Here is an 18,291-nt window from a genome sequence, read left to right on the forward strand (position 1 = left end):
TGTATGTAAAGGAGTATACTCACAGAGGTCGTGATAGGGAAAGAGAGGTTACTGGATTGTACGGTGGAGACGGTCGTAAGTGTTGATTTGCGCCAGTTTACCGATGTGTAAGGAGTGCAAATCGATTTCCGCTCGATTATTCACAAGCACAACTACTAGAAACCATCAGGAGTATATTCAGATTATTTGTTTACGTGTAACATACTATGAATGTGTAAAGTCCTATTCGAGGGGTGATAATTGCGGTGCAAATAGCTAAATAAACCTTTCATATTATTCAGAACATCCGGTATTTTATGATGTAATGTCAGCGTACCGACGATAAGTGGTAGCGATTGATTTCCGCGTTGTGTACTGTTACACCTACCACTAATCAATAGGTTAATAAGTTACAATCGTTGTCGACATAAGTATACTGTGTATTTCGAAAACCTGTAAGTGCTCACCCCATAAGTGACTACAGTAAATACATCATCTCATTGTATAGTTGTTAGAGAATTCGAACACAAATGGTCATGGGATAAATTCGTAAATTGGTTTTTGTGTAATGGGGTAAAGACCAATATCTCCCGACGACATGTAACAGTATGTTACCCCGAGATTTCCCTAGGAAAGGGTGTGATGAAGAGAAATAGTGAATGTATCAGTACCAAAAAAAGGGGGTACCGTACAGTGTTAATACACTGTCCGTGATTTCTGGGGTAAATATTCGTTGTGTAGATGCTTTACGGGCGTTGCTCGCTCATGCTGATAGTTTTCAAAAGGCAAGTGTGTTCTGACAGCTTTGCGACCTCTGCAACAGCATATAGCGGCCGACCATTCGACCGCAGCCAGTGAAGGCGTTTTATTGCGTCGCTTCTCTGGGGCTCGTACCAACGGGTGACCACGAAGACAAATACGGGGCGCCACCTAAATCGTTGTGACATCAAGGTACATTAGAGCGGTACGGTGAACAGACACGTACCAACGACATCCCTGACATCTTACAACGGATTGTAGCACACACGCAGTCGTTCATGATGACAGGTACGCTGTGCACTCGTCGTTCTCCACCCCTCTCGCCCCGTACCGAGTAGCAATAGTCCTTGAATTAGCATGATCCCAGCATGTTGCTCGCAAACGTCTCGTACAAACCTAAATAGGGTGGAACCCTGGGCAGAATAGCAAAAAGCCCAGGCAAACAGGAGGCACTTGCCGATATCCTTTCTCTTTTCAACGTCTATGTTGGCAAACCGTAAATCACATTTGTCGTGGATTCACAAAAACCCGGAACCGAACTACGCGAGATGAGTTGTGGTCAACTGTACACAGGGTATTTGTCGAGAACGGGTTAACTGTTTCATTAACGAGTCGACAACTGTACGATGACTCTCCGAATTAGTGAAGATCTATTACTAAGTCAAGGTCGACGTAAAATTACGGAACTGATAGGACGGAGACAACGTCTTGATGATTTTCGAACAAAAGTGAACACACACACTCTGACAGTAATGACCTCATCGTACTGTAAACGTTAGTTTCCGCGTCTCTCGAGTAAAACAAGTATTGTTTCGCATCTTTAGGTCTGCAGACACCTTGTCAAACTCATTTCATGTCTCGCAGACGTCCTCGACATAAACTACTCAAGCCAAAGTTCAAGTAAAAACAAAGATGTAAGCTAGTCAAGGGAGACTAAGGGTACCGTTCGGAACCTTATCTCCGTTGGTCCTAATTACTTCGTCGCTTACTATATTCTATTGCTCGTCCCTGAAGGAAACAAGTAAACTGAGTAATCTTACCAAAACAAAGAAAAGGGAAATTACAAAGGGTTTAACCCAAGGGGAGGGGGGGGGTACCCTTACGTTTGGTAGAGAAAAGAAAAAAAATTTTAGAGGAAGGGGGGAGGGGAAAAGGGGAACAGGGGGGTTTTCTTTTTTATTTGGGAGGGGTTTTTGGTAAAAAATTGCTAGGGTCTACCCCCGCGACGGTTTCTGGGTCGGAGACCCCCCGACCGGGTCCGGTCTTCTTTTGTTAGGGTCGTTTGGTTATGGGAAAAACTTTTCACCACAATTAACTTACCTGCTAAAACTAGGGCGGGGTTTTTTTTCTTTTTGTTACAAAAAAAAAAAAAAAAAAAACTTCAATTTTAGTTATTGACAAAAAAAAAACCGCGGGGTTTGTATAAGAAAAAAAAAAATGTAATAAAAGGACGTTTAATAAGGGCCCTTTACGGTACCTTTGGTAGGCGACACAAGAAACAGTTTTTCCTTTTTGGGGGAAACGCTACCCGATAGAATAAACCCAGGTCTGGGTTTGGTTTTCTTTGTTGTTAAAGTGACGTGGTGTAACCCACCTTTCCATTTTAAATTCTCATGTTTAAAAAAAAATGGTAAAATGAAGTAGGAAAAGGATTGTAGTGATCTCTTTTATTTTTATAAAAATTTATCAAACACAAAATAAAAAAACATTTAAGTAAAATTTATTATAACAAGATTTCCGATAAGATGGAAAAAGAATTTTTCAAATTGTTTGAATTTCTAAGTCTAAATTATTATAATTACTTGAATAATTTAAATTTTATTTATACTACCAAATAAAATTTAGCTAAATTCAACTTTCGTAAGTTTCAAACCTTTGAACAAGAAAATAAAAAAACGCGTTCTTACCGACAAAGGGGTTGGGTTAGTTACTTTACAAGGAACAAAATCGCTTCTTTAAAAACTTCGTCGGTTTTTCCTTTAGTTCCTTTGTTAACCACTTAGTCTGTTTGAAAGCGTGATAATATGTCTTTCTACTAACCTATTCTTTTGTTTTACCCTTTCATGTGCCAACGATGAATAAATTCCCACACCGGGTTGTATCAGGACGTTCTGCATCTGCCTCCTTACTTGGTCGGCCTGCTCAATTGTCAGCTTCACAAACCTTAATAACACACAACAGGAAAGGGAAACCCCCTAAAAGCATAATGGGGCCAATTTAAAGATTAACTGCAGACATTTATAAAGACATACAAAACTCAAGATGTCTGCGCTCCACTGAAAAGTCAATTATACTAAATGTATGTTACAGTAAGTAGATGTTGCTTGTTTCCACATGATATGTGTGAATGATGCATATTGGCCCATGGCCGGCTTTCATTGTGAGATAAACATTTTTTAAATAAGTTCCTAAAGAAAGATTCATGACATATATGCAGATAAACTTTGCCCTGAAGAAGAAGAAGAAGAAGAAGAAGAAGAAGAAGAAGAAGAAGAAGAAGAAGAAGAAGAAGAAGAAGACATACTTTATTTATCCCTTACAGGAACATTTCTTTCCCCACTCTGTTGTGTTTACACACACTAAGGAGGATATACTGTACATGCACAAACACAGAGGATATACGTACATGCACACACACAACCACTTGCAGATAGGAGAAGTGGCAGAGCAGAGAGGCTGCCAGGCATCCGGCACCAAGGGAGCAGTTTTGAGGTTAGGTGCCTTGCTCAAGGGCACCTCGTCAGTGGCCTTGGAGGTGAACTGGCACCTCTCCAGCTGCCAGTTCACTTTTCTTTTTTTTCTTTTTTGGGCTTTATAAAGAGATACGAGATTGAATCATGAAATTGTCACTTAATAGCAATACTTTCTGTGTGGGAAACTTCTGAAGCAATTGGAGTCAGGACTCAAAGAGAGACATGATGGAGAGCTGGAACTTTGATGGCAAACACTTACGGTTTATTTGGAGCTTCGGCCAGAGGATTCACACGACATGTCACGGGCCACGATCTGACCACACGGTTGAGAAGCCAAATCAATTCTGAAGAACCCTCCTGTAGCTCCAGATTTTAACTAGTTTAGAGTGTAATAATCAACATTCTTCATTAGAGAGACTAAACAGCTGAGGACACTGAATCACATTTGTTGTCGCTTATGGCTCGGGGTCATCTAAACCCCGAGAAGGATGTGCTCCAGGTGTCCCACAACAATAACTATCTCTGACTGAGAGTTGCCCGGTCACAAACTGGTAACAACAACAAAATGCTAGGGCAGCCCCTCCTTAAGGGAGATAGCATGCTGCCCAAGGCTGGGCATCTGCGACAGAGGGCGAAAGATGACATGCAGGGGAAATTGTTCCCTGACACTTTCTCTGTAACTTAAGTTCTTTTTGTCAAGTGACAAATACCATTTTGGAGCAAAACGGCTTCAATGGATCCGTTATCATTGTCTGAGCAGGTGACATGGCCTTTAAAAAGAGCTGCAGGATCAATAAGGTGATGCCAGATGAGGTCAATTGATAAACCAATCAATGCACGGCAGGAGTGAGATTGTGAGCTGGACTTCAAGAGCGTAGGAGGAATAACCTTTCCTACACTGATAAAAACATATTACACTGTGCATTCCCTCCCAAACTAAGTTAGGCACTTACATTTCGCAGGAGCGCGCTATACCTTACCTCTACTTTAAGACATGAGATAGAGACGTTACCATAACATCCGCTGTCTGTTAAACAGCTGCAAAACGCTTGCAGAGCTCCAACCAGTTTATAAAAGTCTGGAGGAAATACACAGCTTTACTGAATAAACCAGCGTCTTCGCTCAAAATGAAGATAAACAAATATATTTAGTTGATTTAAAACTGATTGTTTTGCTTCCCTAAGAAAGAAAAAAGTCATTTTCACTAGGGCTGCACGATATTGGAAAAAACTGACATTGCGATATTTTCTTCCCCTGTGATATATATTGCAATATGAAAAAATACAGGAATTGAAGAAAAGACCGTTTTTTTTGTCCGCAAACCATCCTTTCTTGAACTTCAATGCTATACAATTGGTATTTTTGTAACTATATTTAACCGGATGAAGGATTTTAGTCACGGACGTCTGGATCTTAAGTCATCAGAGCAACAAGCTGAGCTAGCTCGGTTAGCAGCGCCGAACTGCCCTGGAGAAACACATGAAACGACTTTAGTCAGTATTTTTACCTTTAATCACCGGGTCCGTTTGCTTTGGAGATTTGATTGTGATTGGTGGTTTGCTGCGCATGCAGAGCCTGCATGTCACTCACTCAAGTACCCCTGACATGAGAGCTGCGCAAGTTTTCCTTTGGTAGCAAGCAGCAAAATAATTGTAACATGACTGCTCTCATGTCAGGGGTACTTGAGTGAGTGACATGCAGGCTCTGCATGCGNGTTGAGAGCTGTACATACACTAAAGGGGAGTTAGTCAGTTCCGTAGGAGCCAGCATGCGGGACTGGGATTTGTAGTCTTTCTAGTTGCGTATTTTTCATAGTCTTATATTTCAATTTCAGTACCGCTCCCGCTGCTCCGATTCTCCGACCCATCTCACGCTCCATTGTTCCCTCACTCGAGAACAAGACCCCGAGATACTTGAACTCCTTCACTTGGGGTAAGGACTCATTCACACTCAATCTTTTCATCATTTAAAGCGATAAAAACTCTCGATCTTCTCTCGAATTATTTATTTTTTTGGACGCCCTCGGCTCGAGTTCAGGGCGTTCCGAGCTGAATAATGGCGTTAAATGACGGCAAGACGCCCCACTCGCGGAAACGCTGTTCACAATTAATTTCATTTCACTTGGTGTTATTTGTTTTAACCAAGGTAAGCAATAATTAACCCTAAAAAGTACTTAAAAGATATTGTTGGATATATGTTTTTGTTGAAGGTAATAAAAAGGACCCCTAGTAAATGTTTAAATAAAAAGGAATGTGCATGGGTTTTACCCTGTAATGAAACTCACCCCTTCACTATGCGACAGGGATTCTCCCGGTTCCTCTTCCTCCCATTCGTCATCACTGTCCACTTCATAGTCCAACAAACCCTGCAGAGACAGAACACACCGATCATCATCAAAGCAATTCTAATTGTAGTCGACATTTTGGGGGGAAAAGGCTAAAATCTATAAAATGATGGAAAACAATAGGTATGTATTGTGGTTTTCAGTTAATAGTCTTTTTCCTTACATTTACCCAATATCCCCCAGAAATAATAAAGTATTATGATTTTAAATTGTATTCAGATGTAATGTCATTGATCTACCCTAAAAAGGTAAGTTATGTTTATTACACATGGGATCTCTTAATTGTGGTGTTAACAAAAACCGAACAGTTTTTGCCAAATAATTGTACCTTGTCTTGTCTAAGGGGGCAGCGAGGCGAGATGTTTTCACTCTTTTTACTCCAGGTGCCCCAGTACGCTGGACGGTGGTTTGCATGGAACTGCAGCAGCTTCATGGGTCCATAACGGTCACGATCTGGCACACCATCTGGTTTAGTCTCTTCAACTGGTAAACAATCGCTGAGGAATCAGAAGACATGAGGGGAAGATTGTTAACCATAAAGCTTCAGGAAGGCAATGCATGAACCAGGGCGCACAAATGTAACATTTATCCAACAACCATGAATTATTTTGTACTACTATGTCCTTTCCTTTCTTGTAGTGTCTTATATAGGTTTTCAGACATGTGAATGGTCTTCAAATGTTATAATCCCAAAGCACAGGCCGTGTGAGAAAAAATAAAATGCTTTTCCAACATTAAAGCATAAACTAGCACAAAATAAAAATATGAACCTGAACAAATGCATAACAACCAGTGGCGGCGGCAGAGTATTTTTGTTGGGTAATCTATGGTAGGGCTAACCCATACAGTGGTGGGGCTCAAATCAGTATTTGCAATGTAATTACATACACGCTATATCGCCCCCCCTTGACAGATTAACGCCACGCGTGAGGTTTGGATTATTTCCCTGTCTCAATCAAAATTGAACTGTATGAAATAAAACGGCAAATTTGTCTTGTAGTAAATAAAAAGGGATCACTGTGAACGTGACCTATGGTAGTACACGTTGAAGATCCAATGGGGTTACTGAATGGCGGTTCCGACAGATCTCAATCAGTAATGCATGACGCAGACCCAACGTTTCGTTGCTGATTGGCTGTAGGTCTATTCAAATTGCATTAGGAGGCATTTTGATCTGACCGCGGCCGCGCTGATATTATAACGTGAGAGAATTTCCACACCTTTAGTGTATAAAACTCCCCCACTACTTAGACTATTCCTTGCACCCCTCTTCTAGCATAAACCCGAATGGTCTCAACCATATTGCATCAGTAACGTGCACTTGTTGTTACAGCAGGATCAGTTTGTGTGTTGTGGATACGACCGGTATATTTTCGCAATCCGTGTTCTCAACATGCTACTTTAACATAATTTTTCATGGTGGCCATCTCTTGGTATGGCTGTAGCCTACCCCAGCGCCGCCACCGATAACAACTTAAGATTGTAATTTTAATTTAAAGGGGACCTATCATGCAAAAAGCACTTTTTGATGTCTTTTATGCATAAATGTGTGTTCCCGGTGTGTCAGGGAACTCACGCAGCGTCAGAAAATATACCCTCTCTCTTTTCCTCCGTACCCCAATCTCTAAAAACGGGGCTACAACGGAGCTGATCCAGATTTGCGTCCGATATCAGAAACGTTGCTATCAGAAACAATGCCCGACTGTTTTGGACGTAATATGGTCGGTGCATGTTTACATTAGCATCGCTAACACTCAGAGCTAACCTGTACTGCACAGAGCATGTGTGTGAAGAAGCAGGAAATAAAAAGGAACTCACCTTGTCCTATAACCGGCAAGAGAGAAAGCCTTTGAGCTCCATACTGTTTCAGAAATAACCCTTACCCCAAATCAGCACTTTTGAAACAGGAAGTGAAATAGAGGGATATGAGGCATGGCTAGAATGGGTGATCTGTTTGGTATTTTGAGCAAAACACTTCAAAGACATGTTTTCTATATATATATTATTTTTTTAATCAGAGACCTATGCTATTTCCTAGAAATAGCATGATGGGTGACCTTTAACCCATACTGGTATTTTATAGTGATTATAAATCTAACATGTGTCAACACAAAACCAAAGAATGACAGAAGTATCTGCAATAAATGTAGAGGTGGCTGGACATGAGGCGAACTGTTGATAAACAGTGCACAAACATGGATAACCACTGTTCTGTTCCCAGTCTCACCTTAGTGGCTTTCTAGGTTTGGTGGGTCCTGAGCTGCGGGGCCCGTCCCTGATCCAGTCTTTCAGTCCATTCAGGTTATCAGCAGGTTTCAACAAACACCGGTCCAGTTCCTCCAGAACAGACTCCTCACACTGAACCCGGCAAAGCGGTGCCAGAGCCATGTGTTCTTTAATCTCAAATGGAGCAAACTTCCCACACGTAGCTGCAAGTGTCTAAAATAGCAGAGATGCAGTTTGATTACTTGTGTTTGTTCAAGCGGTGTACCATCTTAGTTAAACAGGGGTATATACAGTGGGGCAAAAAAAGTATTTAGTCAGCCACCAATTGTGCAAGTTCTCCCACTTAAAAAGGTGAGAGGCCTGTAATTTGAGAGACAAAATGAGAAAAAAGAAAATCCAGAAAATCACATTGTCTGATTTTTAAAGAATTTATTTGCAAATTATGGTGGAAAATAAGTATTTGGTCAATAAAAAAGTTCATCTCAATACTTTGTTATATACCCTTTGTTGGCAATGACAGAGGTCAAACGTTTTCTGTAAGTCTTCACAAGGTTTTCACNCGGAGAATCGGAGCAGCGGGAGCGGTACTGGGGTCGCTTTACCACACCGTTGTGACGAAAAGGGAGCTGAGCCAGAAGGCAAAGCTCTCTGTCTACCGGGCCATTTTCGTTCCTACCCTCACCTATGGTCATGAAGGATGGACGATAAGCGGGAGAAGATGGATGGATGATGAAAAGGACAAGGACATCCCTCTGTTGGAGGGGCAAAGGAGTCTGGTGGGATNGCAAGTTTTCCTTTGGTAGCAAGCAGCAAAATAATTGTAACATGACTACCGTACTTAATATCGCAAGTCCTGCTTCTTCTTTTCTTTTTTCAGTGACACGCCCCCGCGATGTGAATATCGCGCATGCGCATATCGCGATTATCGTCACGACACGATATATTGTGCAGCCCTACTATCAGTACATCATTTGAAATTATAACGAGCCTTAATGGCCAGTTTATTTAAAACAGTTGGTTAAACCTTGGCCATTACATTTTGGTTGAAATTGTGAACCTATATAAATATGTATGTTTCTTCAGAAGCAATCAAAATGTGTTCCTGTAGAATGTTGTATACCTTTACAGGTTTTAACAGTACATATCTTTCTGAGCTAATGACACATTCTAAAGATCTCTAATGCTCTCTTCTCCCTCAGTACTCAGTCGGCTGCTGCCTCTGCTGCACGGCAACACCAACAGCAGCAAGGTGATCATCAGTGAGTTCCAGGAGTTTTGTCGCCAGCCGACCACCTCCTCATCTTCATCGCCCCCCGAACTGTCCAGCCCTCAGAGTCAGGCAGAAAACATCCCCACCAGGTAAAACAACTATATTACGTGATAACGCGGGGTTACTGCGGAGCGCGTGAAGCAGACCCTTCACGCGATAGCGGAGCGAAACAGGTAAAGGAGGGGTCGTTGTCCACTAGTTCATCGATCGCGGATGGCGTCGTGCTCGAGGACGGATGTATGTATATGTAAACCTAAATGGGTCTCGAAATATACTTTGGCGGACGTTAATATACCTGTAAAGTCTATGTCTGGGAAACCCTGGTACATATATGTTTATTTACATTATATTAATTCTAGTGTCAAAGATGTAAAGAATCTTCTTTCTGAAGCTTAAGGTAGCACGTTGTCCACTTGTATACTATTTTCATTATAATTCTGAATTCTTCTGAACATTTCCAATGGGTACCAAACGGCATGTACATCATTAAGTTTTTGAAGAGGTGTACTGATACGCTATTTCAGGGGCGGACTGGGACTAAAAATAAGCCCGGGACTCTCGACCGGCCCACTTCAGTACTGCTAGTAAATACCGCTAGTAAATTGTCAAAGGGGGGGGGGGGGCTACAAAATGGTGCGTTTTACATTTTAAGAGCTGATACTATTTTTCTTTTAAAAGACAGTAAAGTATTTTGCTATTCATTTAAAAAGCTACAACAAACACTGCATCTCATTTGAAAATACATCTTTCACCTTTATATCTAATGAGCTTTCTTTCCCTCTTTCATCAGAATACAGGTGAAGCGCCTGATGAAGAGCAACGCTGCTTATGAGAAGCGCTCCACCTACAGACGCTGCTGGTACGTCCAGGCGGAGGTTCTGACCCGCTTCGGTCAGGACGCTCTTCCTGTGCCCTGCCAATGGACCTACCTCACCACAGGGGCTCGAGAAGAGTCCCGTGAAGAACCACAGGCTGCCACCGGCTCTCAGGGAAACTCCCCCACAACCCCACAGAACTCCTCGTCCACATCGTCATCCTCCAACAAAAGGAAAAGCACAGGCAGCATGTCAATCACCAAGTTCATGAAGAAATGTGCTGACCCAGAGCAGGTAGAGAAACGCTCTCAAATAGATGTTTAACTGCAGCATTTCATTGAATCCTCTTTAAGATCATCAACTCAAATACATGCTTATCCCACCCTGAGGGTATCCCACCAGTGTCTCAAGTGTTCTTGTATCATTGGGATTTCAGGCAATAGAGGCAGATGGTTTTCAAGCTGACACTGAGGAAGATGACGAAGAAGATTGTGTCATTGTGTCCACAAAGACTGGTGAGTTACACAGAACCAATATTAAACTGTTATTGGGAACTGTAGTTGTTTACTATAAGTTTCAGATTTAATTTAAAGTGCACCTATCATGCTATTTTTAGGCAATAGCATAGGTCTCAGATATATAAAAAACACGTCTATGAAGTGTTTTGCTCAAAATACCAAACAGATCTCCCATTCTAGCCATGCCTCATATCCCTCTATTTCACTTCCTGTTTCAAAAGTGCTGATTTTGGGTCATGGCTAGAATGGGAGATCTGTTTGGTATTTTGAGCAAAACACTTCATANTGTGTGCCTTGGCAGTCTCAGTTCTTATATCCGTTAGCGCAGCTAGCACCAGATTCTAATAACAACAGCGCCGGTACCGGTGCGCCCTCTCCCTTGCTCGTTCTCTCGCTACCACGCTCGCACTTTGGCTGTGAGCTGCGGGCGCCTGATAAGCCAACATCCCCCACTTTCATCACTTACAGCGCCCACCGTACAGGGCAAATTAAACGTGTAACCGGGGTGAAAAGGGTGTTACATTTACTTAATTATGAATGTTGTTACATCAAGGCCGAACATTTGGATGAGCGCCAACGGTCAAAAATGTTTTTTCACTCACAGAGCTACCAGCGCAGCGCCCCCCAGATCTGGCGCCCTAGGCGACCGCCTGTGTCGCTTATGCCAGAAATGGGCCCTGCCTAGTACATACAGTGGCAATGTCTCAAGATTTAGCAAAAATACACCTTTATTGAACATACAGTAACACAAATACTATAAATCCACATAACAAACAATGAAAAATGAAAAAGGGTCACCACTAATTATTATTTTAAGAAAAAATAAATAAAATATATATATTTTTTTTTGGTACCTGGCTGGCGCCCCCTAGCAGCGGCGCTCATATTTCAGCAGCGGCGCTGCACCGCCACTATTTGTATATAGGGGAAACACTGCCTTATCTTAGTCAACAGAAGAAGTAAATGTCATGCCAGTCAGTTATAACATGTTCTGTTTTGTGCCGTTCCCTGAGTACAGAGGAGGACGAGGAGTTCCTGGTGTTACTGGAGTACAGCCCTGACGCCCTGGAGTTGATGCAGGAGAGGAGGGACCGTCTCCAGAGAGGAGAGCCAGTGAGAGCTCAGCTGGAGAGACAGCCGCAAGTGTTCAGATCGTCTCCCAACGCTCAGCGCTTCGAGCTGCCGCCGGAGTTCTACAACATGACATCGGAGGAGCTCAAGAAGGAGCAGCTGCAGAGGTACAGACTCCTATTGAATGGTTTGAACAGCAGAAGTTATAAGAACTACATTTATACATGAATTATGTCGTTTTTCTGATCCGCTTTTGGTTTGTATTGTACACCTCTAATTGTCCAGAAAACAAACTGAATTTTTTCTCTGATTATGGTAGTAATGACAGGAATGTAAAGGAAATATAATATAAATATATATAAAATATATCCTATCGGATTACCACTATATCAGATTATGCAACCCTGATTCATTCACAAGCCAGGCTGTTGCAAAACAACCACATAATTGCCTGCACATCAAGCTGGATGGTTAAAGATTGTTTTCTGCTCAGATTCCCAGTCATAAGGGGGGGGGGGATTAAACGGGGACATCTTCTAGAAGCATAAAATAGAGGTTGGTTTTATGGCTGAGAGAACAAAACAACAGAAAAAGAGCACACGTAATTGACCATGATTGCAAACATCCTCAAAACAAATGCATAAATAATGTATAAAAACTCTTCAGTTGTTATCCCTGTTATATGTGCTACCTCAGTCTAGCCACGGAAATAACAAATGTGCCATATGCACAACCACCCAGATTGTTGTCTGGTGGTATTTGTCCATCATTCATTGGAACAACCTGCACTCTACAACATGTGTGTTTTGTGTGTGTTTCCTAGGAGTGAGCTGGTGGAGAAGAACGCCATGCTGCGCACTAAAGCCATGAGGGAGAAGGAGGAGCAGAGGGAGAGAAGGAAATACAACTACACTCTGCTCCGGACCCGACTGCCTGATGGATCCCTGCTTCAGGGTAAGAGCTTATCTTTCCTTGTTTTCCGAATCAGAACAAAACCAAATAAAAGTGTTGAAAGCCCTGATGTAAATGTAAACGAGGCATTGAAGATGAAGTGTGATTGCAGGGACCTTCTATGCATGGGACCGGTTGCCCGTGCTGTTTGCCTTCATCCGGGAGTCTTTGGTGGACGGCTGGCAGCCCTTTGAGCTCATCGCTCCTGGAGGTCAGAAACTACAGGAGTCTGAAGAGGTGGCTCTCGCAGAGTGTAACCTGGTGAGTGGAAACCAGAGTCTTCTTATTGAACTGCCTAACATGAAATGTCCCTAGATTTAAAGATAAGGCTGTGACATTGAAATCCTTTTTTTTTTTTTTTACAGTAAACAACCCTAATGATGAATTGAGTTTACCAACTATTGATATCACATGTTTCTCTGTGGCATGGATCTCCAGTGTTGTCCAAAACTATACAAATAATAATAGACAACCTACTTTATTGCATTGAATAACATTTTCCTTCATTCATTGTAGCTACACCTGAGAACCAAATGTTTATTCATTCATTTTTATTATTTTATTTTATGAAAGTGAATTTGAGACCAGTTCTTTTTCTAAATGTCTTTGGAAGGAGCAAATTAGGTTGGTGCAACAGATCAAGTAAAAAATAAAAATATTCCATTCTAATCTACCTCGACCTAATAACTCATGCCAAGCATTATGTCATTGTCTATACTCGAGCAGCGGTTCCCAACCTTTTTCAACTAAAACCTTAATTATGAAAATGTTTCCACACAAATCATGTTTGGCAAATTATTTGGCAGCCCACTTGCAATGACAAGGGGGCCGCAGCCCACAGGTTGGGAACCACTGCACTATAGTATTGAAACATTCATTTAAATGTAATTGAAATGAATATACATTTGAATTATAGTCCTAATACAAACCATGGTGTCCTCTTCACACAAGCCAGTATTTGAACACTCCTGCAGATCAAATCAGACTGTGTGTGTCTGCATGTTTCAGGTCCCTGCAGCTCTGCTCACGTTTGCCTGGGATGCGGCCGTTCAGGCGGATATTGCAGCTGCGGGTGGGAAGAGCCCCGCTCTACTCAAACCCTCCCTGCTGGAAACCATCCGGACCCTGAGCTGAGCAGACACCCTCCCCCTGATCTCTCCCTGCTGCCTCCCCCCTGTGGCCCTCCTGGGGTGGAATTGCCCATTTACAAACGACTAGTGATACGTTTATTTTTACAAATGCTAACTTTAAAGTCGGTAGCAGTGATAAAATAGGGGCAACTTCCCCTAAATGCGCTTGTTTTGCTGAGCATTATCCCTCCATGTGGGGATAGGATCCCCTCTCAGCTACACGTTGTACTGAAGGAAGCAGTTACTAACAGATGAAAGCATTGGTTTTGTTGCATCGTGAATGTACAGGCTGTGTAGGAAACAGAGGAAGATCTAACATCACCAGTCAGTCAGCTGTTCTTCGTGTGGCATGTTGACAGACCTTGTTTTAACTGTGGTGACATTTTCTCCCCTTGCTTTGAAGTTAAACTGTTGTATTAACACGATGACTGATCAAGAGAAAAAAGTAGTGCAGCCAATTGATTCTGGTTATAGATTCTGTTGTGAACTATTTTGTATCTCAGTACAGAGCTTTTGGTGTCTGTGCACTGGCCTCCACTTGAATGCTCTTAGTTTTGTTTGGCGGTGCTCCAGTTTCAACAGTGTTCTGACGGTCCGGTCTGATGCAAGTCTAGCTTGTCCGTTCGTCCTCTGCAGTGTGGCCTCACACTCTCGTTGTACAACATACTTCTACGTTAGTAACTAAAACTCCAAATGTTATTTATTTGTATTCATATGAGCATAAACCTAGACCCTAATCGAACATGTCTTTCTTGATCATTTGATTTAAAATTGAAGTCCAAAACGGAGACGTCTTTTTACAGACTAGAATGGCACCTCCGCCAAATACATTTTTTTATCCGCCTCTTGATTTGGATCCACTCCAAAATGTAATGTGTTCTTCCTTAGCCCGTGCTTCACCCTTCCACCAAGTTTTTCTGTAATCCTGCTGACAGAACGAACAGACGCTGTTACTCAAGGGTTAAGATGACAATGTGAAGTTGATTCTAATACCAATATAATTTCTTGTATTTTTAGCACTTTTTAGGAAAAACCTTACACTTTATAAAACACTAAAGAGTGCCCTAAATGTAAAAAATAAAGCTTGATATGGTAATTGCAGAGGGGCTCACTGCAGAGGTTTCATGTAGCTTACTTACTTGGCATGCTGGCTGGCGTAAACTACATTTCTGTTGTCATAACTTGTGTTGTCGTAAGTCATGTATTTGTTTGTATCAAACACATTTCCTTGGTATAAAAAAGGTATTTCAAACGGGGTGGTAGTACGTGAACATGCAGTTCATCTACCATCCCACTGAGATGAGAATTCAAAGCAGTTTCAATTCACCCTTATCACATCATTAGGGTGATTTATACATTTATTCTGGTAGTGGTTTTGCCGTTGATGTATGCACACCAGATATATATGGAAAAGCTAGTTATAATTGCTTGTGATTGGTTAACGACCTACCTCTCACTGCTTATATCTGTCTGATACATCCAAAGGGGGTTGTACACTGAAGTGGAAGAAAGGCCTGGATTGTTTTTCAGAAGAAATAATTGTCACCTCATAAAACCTGTAATATTATTAATTGAGCAACTAAAACCTGTTTCAGCTGCTGTTATGTGTACAATTTGACTACACAACCCCAGCGTTTGAGGACTAAGATGGACGTCAGCAACATGTCTGCGGTCTTTTATTTAATGGAGGCGTCTAAATGTTTGATCTGCATTGTAACCTTCATAGATCCCGAGTGAGCAGTAGTGATGTGTGCAGACAGTCTGAGTTGTAATCTGTTGCTTTTCAACCTGCCTGTAAAAGAGATCGCTTGCATTGCCTCATAACTTTTGTTTAATAAACAGTTCTGAGGCGAGTCTGTTTAACTTCAACATGTTCCTAACGGGGAGCTACTTTAAAACACATACAAGAACCATATGCTGAGTTTCCTGGAAAGCTCTTTGGATGGAAATGTTTAGTATTTTGAGTATTCCTCTGAAAATGATCACAGCTTACACCATGACATTCAGGGTTGAGCTTCTACTGTAATGTCTGAGACTAAACTAGAGCTTTATACAGCTTTACTGTTTGTTATTACTCCACACAGCAAGTACACACCATTTCCCCCACGAATGCTAAGTGGTGGCAGCCTCATGTGTGAAAGCTGGTTTTGCCTCACCTCCTGTAGTCTGCAGAGGAACTGGGACTTAACATTAACAGAAATCCAGCAATACATTAGTATTACAGCTAACGGTTCATATTGTTGGTCCCTGAGCAATTGAGCCTTTCTTTCAAGAGAAGAACACATATCTACATTCATTAGAACTTAATGACAATTTGCAAACATTGGGCAGAGCAGTGTTTGCAAATTTAACTTCACTGACAAAGATGCCTCTACCAAATAGTGACTTTCCAGGTTGGAAATGTGTTGTTTCCAAAGACTTGTTGTTGAGCAGTTTTACGCACTGCTGCACAACTCGTTTTTATGATCTAAAAGCCAATGCATTTGGCATTTATTTTGAAACAGTTGAGTTTTCCCCCTAAAATGTAGACCAAACGGAAAAAAATACCCTAGTATTGATTGTACAGAAATAAATTCAATTTTTTTCTTTAAACTTGCACTTAAAAAGGTTAACATGAAACCGAATCAATATTAAGTAAACGCTAAGTGAGTTAGTTACTGGTCGCATCAAGAAGTGGCATTGAATTAATGGAATATAAAAGTGCAGTACTTTTATTCATGTTTAATGAACTTATCCTGTTCAAGTATTCTTGGAAAAAAACACAGAAAATACATATTTATAAAACATTGTGACACTGGACCTAACAGTACAAATACAGATCTAGCAACTACTCCAGAGAGTTGTCAGAGTTAGAAATTGCAGAATAAATGCACCAATTGAAATTGAAGGGAAATGTACAGATTGAACTTCAGCCTCTCATTTCCCAATCCTTATTTATGGTAAACTATATATATATGTACACATTTAGACTAGAAGATATCAGATAACGTTAATTCAACATTTCAGGAACCGTAAAGAATGTTGTTTTTGATTTCTTAGATTCTTCCTCATGAACATTGGGCATTTCTGTTCTGCTCTTCCTCCCTCTGCTCAACAACCTGTTGTTGCTAACGCGAGATGCTAAGAGTCTCCAAAGAGGCCAAAGCCAAAACATGCAGGACTGAAACATCCATGCAAAAATCAATCAGACACACTCAAGGAACATTGGACAAACTGCCCTCAATAATCAAGTCAGAAACTTCTGATGTTATGCACAACTACATCTTACAGGCGAGACCACTCCCGACTCACAGAAAAAACAAGGTGAAAGGAATTCATAATATTGAGCAGAAGCCAGCTGAGCGGGTTGCCTGCACCAAAGTGTGCTGCTTCATGTTGCTTGAAGACTTGATTCTGTCTTGGACACAGAAGCGTTCAGAACCAGGAAGGAGACATTAATCAGGGAGGGACCGTTGTTGACGGAGCCGCCTCCTGTCCTCAGGCCGTGGAGAGGGTTGGAGCCGCGCTGGACACCGGGAGGGCCGCTGTGTTGGAGGGAGTGACCTCTATCACACAGTCTCCCTCATTGGAGGACTTTCTGGTCGGGGCTATAGAGAGATAAATATAATGAGATTTCCTTTCTATGATAAATAACATGTACGCATCCATTTAAAGCTGAAGAATGAAACTAACATTAATTGCGAGTGGCGACAGCAATGCTGTATTGTTCTTCACTTTGTAACTATTCACCAACTGTAGTGAGAACCACAGAAGAAGTTTTGAATACGATGAAGTGTTTATCTTTGAGTCAGGAAAGATTTTGTCGACGTGATAGTCGCAACACTGCAAGATGCAAAAACGAAACTTTACAGGGGTGTGTTCATGATACTAACTGAGTTGACAAGTATTTTTCATTCCATCGACTAAATGTTGCAAATCTAATCAAAAGTTTGCGGGCATTTGCAAATGAATGAAGAAGGTGCCTAAAATACGCAGTGAACCTCACATGTGTGAGAAGCAGGAAATAAAAAAGGAACTCACCTTGTAACCGGCAAGAGAGAAAGCCTTTGAGCTCCATACTGTTTCAGAGATAATCCTTGATAATCCATGATATGGCGTTTCATCACGGCAGTATTTAGTTTAGACAGTATAGCTGCCGGGTCCCGCATGAGCTCAGACCCCTCCTTTCTTTTATTTTATCAATTTTTTAAAGCTTTATACCCAAATCAGCACTTTTGAAACAGGAAGTGAAATAGAGGGATATGAGGCATGGCTAGAATGGGTGATCTGTTTGGTATTTTTGAGCAAAACACTTCATAGACATGTTTTTTATATATCTGAGACCTTTGCTATTGCCTAAAAATAGCATGATAGGTGCACTTTAAATTAAGACGGCAGAAAAATTATTATATTTAGACTTTTTTTTATTCAAACATGAACACATTTAACAACATTGCGTGGTCATTTTTAACTGTTTTCAATGTTGATCAATGAGTGCCGTGCAATACTTCTACTTGTATCTTTGGTGTGTGTGTGTGTGTGTGTATACCACACCA

The 18,291-nt window shown here is 41.4% G+C and overlaps 2 protein-coding genes across 2 annotated transcripts in view; both read left to right on the forward strand.

The window, feature by feature from the left end:
* chaf1a (chromatin assembly factor 1, subunit A (p150)) overlaps positions 1 to 10,725 on the forward strand; it is a 28,909-nt gene extending 18,184 nt beyond the window's left edge. Inside the window, exons 8-11 of the mRNA XM_010778795.1 lie at positions 7,997 to 8,076; positions 9,175 to 9,360; positions 10,062 to 10,380; positions 10,523 to 10,725. Coding sequence (XP_010777097.1) covers positions 7,997 to 8,076; positions 9,175 to 9,360; positions 10,062 to 10,380; positions 10,523 to 10,672 — 735 coding nt within the window. The 3' untranslated portion in view covers positions 10,673 to 10,725. The remainder of the gene's footprint in view (positions 1 to 7,996; positions 8,077 to 9,174; positions 9,361 to 10,061; positions 10,381 to 10,522) is intronic.
* Positions 10,726 to 11,500: 775 nt separating this feature from the next.
* LOC104948212 (UBX domain-containing protein 6) lies at positions 11,501 to 15,887 on the forward strand. The gene is made up of 4 exons (XM_010774386.1): positions 11,501 to 11,842; positions 12,499 to 12,629; positions 12,739 to 12,887; positions 13,635 to 15,887. Exons 1-4 carry the CDS (start codon positions 11,568 to 11,570, stop codon positions 13,758 to 13,760), a joined length of 681 nt encoding a protein of 226 aa, XP_010772688.1. The 5' UTR covers positions 11,501 to 11,567; the 3' UTR covers positions 13,761 to 15,887.
* The last annotated feature ends 2,404 nt before the right edge of the window (positions 15,888 to 18,291 follow it).

Source organism: Notothenia coriiceps, unplaced genomic scaffold (assembly GCF_000735185.1).
Source record: "Notothenia coriiceps isolate Sejong01 unplaced genomic scaffold, NC01 NC01_scaffold00000339, whole genome shotgun sequence".
Classification (NCBI taxonomy): Eukaryota; Metazoa; Chordata; class Actinopteri; order Perciformes; family Nototheniidae; genus Notothenia; species Notothenia coriiceps.